General features: G+C 44.2%; 1 protein-coding gene across 16 annotated transcripts in view; it reads right to left on the reverse strand.

Annotated features, from left to right (window-relative positions):
* AFDN (afadin, adherens junction formation factor) overlaps window positions 1-6000 on the reverse strand; it is a 221141-nt gene that overhangs the window by 131491 nt on the left and 83650 nt on the right. For 11 of the 16 annotated variants that reach the window (XM_024205957.2, XM_026649702.2, XM_026649706.2 and 8 more), the window contains exon 3: window positions 2575-2690. In XM_024205957.2, the coding sequence (XP_024061725.1) occupies window positions 2575-2690 (116 nt within the window). The remainder of the gene's footprint in view (window positions 1-2574; window positions 2691-6000) is intronic. The other 5 variants (XM_024205965.2, XM_026649712.2, XM_026649711.2 and 2 more) reach the window with 1 other exon arrangement.

Genomic DNA, 6000 nt, shown 5'->3' on the forward strand with positions numbered 1-6000 from the left:
TGAATATTGTTGTCCTGGTAAAATGTGTCTACCAGCATTGTATGAGAAGCTATTATGTATCACTTTTATAACATGCTCCAAGGTGAAGACAAGCAAGTCCAAACCAGTTTTTCAGAGACAAAGACACACTAGCATCCGAAACAGGTGTTAAAGAGTGATCACTGGCTTAAGCAGCCATTCTTCAGCAATGGGAAGGTGTAAACAAGAAATGTACACTGCATCACAGGAACGTTCAACCCTCGCGTCCACAAGGGACTATGTGTCACCTACACCCCGGGGCAGGGACCGGGTGGGCGGCAATCCTCAAAAAGGGGAGGGTGGTATAAGAAAGAGACAGTGACCTCCAACTCACCTCTCCCTCCTCCCATCTCTTTGCTCATGACATCAATGAACACCTGAAGGACTCTGAACTGGGAGAAGGGTCCCTGGCTGAAAGGAAATCCAGCCTGTGAACTATTACAACTTGTGGTGAGAGAAAGATATTGCTCTAAATCCTATTAGCTTATTAAAGTTTAGGAATTAGCTTGCGTTTTTATTTTCTTTTGTAACCAATCCTTTCTGTAGATAATAAACTTATCTTACTGTTTTATCTTAACCAGTACATATTAAAGTGTCTGGGAAATTCCATTTGGGATAACACGGTTGGTGCAATATTTTCTTTTGATGAAATGACAGACTTTCCAAGAGCTTGCATTGTTCATGAGTGTGCTGGAGAGTACAAGACACACATTTCTGGGGGAAAAACTGGGACCAGGAATTTGCGGGTGTCACCCTGTATGTAATTCATCAGTGACTGGTCAGAGTGCTCATATATTTAGGTGGGAGTGAATCTGCACTTAGCAATCATAGGTGCCTTACCCTAGATGGTACAGGCACCGGTGATGCTTGATGCTGAGAGAAAAGGAGCAATGGCAGGAGATAGCTCTTGAATCCCAGGACCCTAGGCACAGTCCTGGGACCGGGGGTATTTTATTCTGTACTAAACTATGTACTGACTAGAATTAAGCTAAGATATAAACTATTTACAATTAAATTTTGTACAGGTTCTGCAATAGCAAAGGAGGACACAATTCCAACTCAAGCCCCGTGGCAGTAATAAGGAACTGGAGTGACGTCGACCCACACAGCCTCTTATACCCTCTGTCAGGAGAACGAGGAGAGCTACTGCATGTGTGTGGGTCAGACACTGCTTTGAAGAAAATCCGGACTCAGGCACATGGTGCGCATGCATATGCATGTGTGGAATACACATAGTGACCATCTTTTGAAGAAGAACCAACACTTCACTAATGAAAATCAGCAGGCCCTTACGAAGACAAGTTAAAACTGACCTGGGTACCTTCACAAGAAACATGTCAGTCTCATTTTTGCTAATATCAGACACAAACACTAGAAATCAAATTGGGCTCTTCATGAGACTACACCTTAAAACTAGGTGAAGCAAGTCCAAAACATGGCAACCATGCGCGACACGTGACTTTCACATCAGGGGAGGCTAGGCCTGAGCACCGGAAGCTCCCTAGAAGTGGGGAGGGCCACCGGCACCCAGACCATAGCCCACCCCCTGCTCTGCCCCAAGATCCACCCCCACTTGGCCTTGTCCCTCAAGGCCCCATCCACGCTCCACCCCCAGACCGCCCCAAGCCCGGCTCCCTCCCCTAAGAGGCTCCCCTGCCTGCGCCTCTCAGCCCCCTCCCCTGGGGGCCTCCTGCCTGCTGCCCACACCTCTCTGCTTCTCAGGGGGGCAAACAGGCATGAGCAGCAGGTGGGGGGGCGGGGGGGGGGGGAGTGGCAAAGCGCGAGACAGCCGGGGGGGAGGGGGGTTGTGTATGAAGAAGTACGAGACACAGGTTGGGGGGGGGGGTGCGGCGGGGGCAGGCCCGCAGTGGAAGAGGTGGAGCAGGGACAGGAAGAAGAGCAGTATGGGTTGGGCCACTGGGGAAAAGTGGGACCCTGGAGCAGGGCCTCAGTGCGAAGAGTGGGTGGGGCCATGAGCGCCCTTTCAGCGATAGCACTCCAACAGCTGCAGGCCAGTGGGATGCTTCGAAAGGGAGGTGCCCCGCATCCCATTTGGGGAGGCTTAGCCCCCCCCCCCCCCCCCGGGCTATTATACCAGCCGCCCATGATGGCAGACCTCTGGGTGCAAGGATATTAAACTAGTTCTCCACAATCTACACTGCCTGCCAGTAGATTTGCTGGTAAAGTTTAAGTGGTTGTTTTGGCCTTTAAAGTCCTAAGTAAGTTTGAGAGTAACTAACTAACTCTTGTCATACCATACTTACACAGTTGGGAGCAGCAAAAATGCTCAAACTGGGATCCCAGTGGTGTAAACCAGAAGGGACTACTGGCAAGGAATTCTTTGAAAGATCTTCACAGCTTTAGAATTCAGTCTCTCTGTACTGTTAGCAGGTTAATATAAGTTATACTGAAGCACTTAAGCTATTTTTAAACTTATGATATGAACAGGTACACTTTTATAAATCTAAATAAATATTTATTGAATTTGAACAAGTCACAAAAATCACAACAGCGCTTTCCTAAGAACTAAAACCATCACCTTGCATATTACTTTACCTTTGGAGGAAGTGTATCATTTTCATTCTTGAGAACAAACCTCCCCTCTCGGTCATCCTTGTTCCAATTTAACTGTACAACAAGAGGCTTCTCATCTATATCTAATCTTCTTTCTTCTTCAAAATATGAAAGAGAAAATTGATAACTAATGGTTATTCAGCACCTCAAGATTCAACACAATTATGGTATGTTACTTTGTTTTAGTCAGAGTTGACAAATTTAGGATTAAACTGATTCTCTCTTTAAAGAAAGGTTTGCTGTGCAGCAGCAGGTCTGCTTATGCTTTTCTGCAGCTATAGAGGGCTTCTCAATTCAGGGAGCTATGCCTTTTCCAGTGACTAAGAGGTTAATTTTTTACCCCTGTAGCTGCACAAACTGAAGATCCATTGTAAGTAGATCTGTGGAACTTGTAGGACAGACAGTGAAATTTGGGAAGTACAAACTTCCCATGCATAACTATAGGTGGAACACACAGCAATATCGACAGATAAGAATGCCTAAAGCAGTGGTTCTCAACCAGGGGTCCAAGGTCAGAAGCAGGTTTCAGGGGGGCCGCCAACAAGGAGCAGCATTATACTCGCTGGGGTCCAGGGTAGAAAGCCGAAGCCCCACCGCATGGGATTGAAGCCTAGGACCTGAGGGCTGAAGCTGAAGCCTGAGCAATATAGTTTCGCAGGGGCCCCACAGCATGAGGCGCTTGCTATCCCCTAACGCTGGCCCTGGCTTTTATATGTAGAAAACCAGTTATTGTGGCATAGGTGGGCCGTGGAGTTTTTATAGCATGTTGAGCGGCCTCAGGAAGAAAAAGCACTGCCATTTTAAAAGACCTTTTAACTTTTTCAAACAAACATTCATCTTTCAGACTGAAATTTACCCAATCTGCACAAACACAAATATGTTTGGAAGGTTGAACAAAAATAAACCAAGCCATTTTAGAGTATGAAAAAAAAGTGAAAAACCCACTATGCACATATGTAAGGGGGCAGAGTTTAAATTGCACATGAAAGCTTAACTTAAAAAATGTTGGAGAACCACTGGTCTAAACTTAGGATTTCTTAGAACATATAAATAAAAATAAAATATGCTAAACCCACGTGCCTCTATCGAAAACAGAGTTAAAAGTTGCTTTTCTATAGAAATACAAAATTGGGGGGGGGGAGGGGAGAGGGTGCGGTGAAGAGTGGGGAGGAAACATGTAACTTTTGAGGTCAAATTTTATCAATATGGCACAATAGGTTATGTACTGTATTAAGGGCTTGACCTAGTAGGGGATCCAGGAGCTGTGTAACAGACTAGCAAAGTCACCACAGGCTTTGGGACCCAGCCTCTGAACTCCAAGAGACGCCATCATGTATCTCATCATCAGGATCATCCATTGAGCCCACCTGGGTGGTCTCATACTCCTATTTTATACTACTTTCTCCCTAGCTGAGCTCTGATTGGCTCAGTTTCAAATGGAGTATTATTTATGACTCCACCCATCTTGGAAACCCACTTTCCAGCTTATAGAAAAACAGTGATTGCCCAGTGACTACCAGCCTTTGCTTCTGGATGGTTTTGGGCACTTGGAAACAGCCTTGATCTGTCTCCTTGCATGTGTACACCAATACAGATATAAACAAACAGAAATCCATTAATTTCTCAACTGCCTTCTGCTCTGTTTTATTTATACTGCAGTGCAATTACAAGAGCAGAAATCTTGGATTGTTGTTTTTATTTTTCTAGGGGTAGGGTAGGGCTAGGGGATATGTGACAAGGGAGAAAGAGCAGAATGTGCAGCCAGACAGGAGGAACGCTGGTGTCAAGGCAGGACCCACTGTGGGAAAAAGGTACAACATTCTTCAGTGTGCAGCCTCTAAAGTTGATTTCAATACCTGGGACTTAGAAGGAAAAAACTGCCATGGCTGCAGGTCATAATAAAGACCGTATTTGGGAATCTTTTAAAGAAATTCCTATACCTCGGCATAAGAAAGGAACAGATGCCAAATGTAAACAATGCAATAAAGAGATACAAGGCCTGGTTGTCAGAATGAAACATTATAAAAATGCTCCTCAGAAGGCAATAACTTTGATGATGATTATGAGGACATGTCTGAACAATTTGGATCAACTGGTTAGTAAACTTATTTTTGCACCTGTCATAACTAAAGGGAAGGGTAACAGCCCTCCTATGTACAATACTATAAAATCCCTCCTGGCCAGAAACTCCAAAATCCTTTTACCTGTAAAGGGTTAAGAAGCTCAGGTAACCTGGCTGACACCTGACCCGAAGGACCAATAGGGGGACAAGATACTTTCAAATCTTGGTGGGGAGAAAGCTTTTGTTTGTGCTCTTTGTTTTGGGGGTTGTTCGCTCTTGGGACTAAGAGGGACCAGACATCAATCCGTGCTCTCCAAATCTTTCTGAACAAGTCTCTCATATTTCAAACTTGTAAGTAACAGCCAGGCAAGGCGTGTTAGGTTTATCTTTGTTTTCTCAACTTGTAAATGTTCCTTTTGCTAGAGGATTTACCTCTGTTTGCTGTAACTTTGAACTTAAGGCTAGAGGGGGTTCCTCTGGGCTCTTTAAATCTGATTACCCCGTAAAGTTATTTTCCATCCTGATTTTACAGAGATGATTTTTACCTTTCTTTCTTTAATTAAAAGCCTTCTTTTTAAGAACCTGATTGATTTTTCCTTGTTTTAAGATCCAAGGGGATTGGCTCTGGACTCACCAGGAATTGGTGGGGGAAAGGAGGGGGGATGGTTAAATTCTCCTTGTGTTAAGATCCAAGGGTTTGGATCGGTGTTCACCAGAAAATTGGTGAAGAAGTCTCTCAAGGCTACCCAGGGAAGGGAGTTAGTACTTGGGAGTGATGGCAGCAAAACCAGATCTAAGCTGGTAATTCAGTTTAGGGGTTCACATGCAGGTCCCCATATCTGTACTCTAAAGTTCAGAGTGGGGAAAGAACCTTGACAGCACCATTCTTATGGATTGCCTTCCATGTCTTACTACATTAGTAAATGATAAATTATTGTATGCAGTTTTGTAGCCGTGTTGGCCCCAGGATATTAGAAAGACAAGGTGGGTGAGGTAGTATCTTTTATTGGACCAACTTCAGGTGTGGCTAGAAAGCTTCTCTCTCACTAGAAGAAGTTCGTTTAAAAAAAAAAAAAAAAAAAGATTGCCTCATCCACCTTGTCTCTCTAACTTATTGTCTTAGATCTGTGTTTTGGGTGGATTACTTGCCTATGAATTTCAAAATGTTTGTGTTCAAAATATTAGTTTGTTAAGCATGTTAGTTTGTGGTGGGACCGTTTGTCAATTACATTTTTACTAAAAGCAACAGAGGGTCCTGTGGCACCTTTGAGACTAACAGAAGTATTGGGAGCATAAGCTTTCGTGGGTAAGAACCTCACTTCTTCAGATGCAAGTCATCTGAAGAA

The sequence above is a fragment of the Terrapene carolina genome, unplaced genomic scaffold, assembly GCF_002925995.2.
Source record: "Terrapene carolina triunguis isolate 2854851 unplaced genomic scaffold, T_m_triunguis-2.0 Scaffold85, whole genome shotgun sequence".
NCBI classification, from domain to species: Eukaryota; Metazoa; Chordata; order Testudines; family Emydidae; genus Terrapene; species Terrapene triunguis.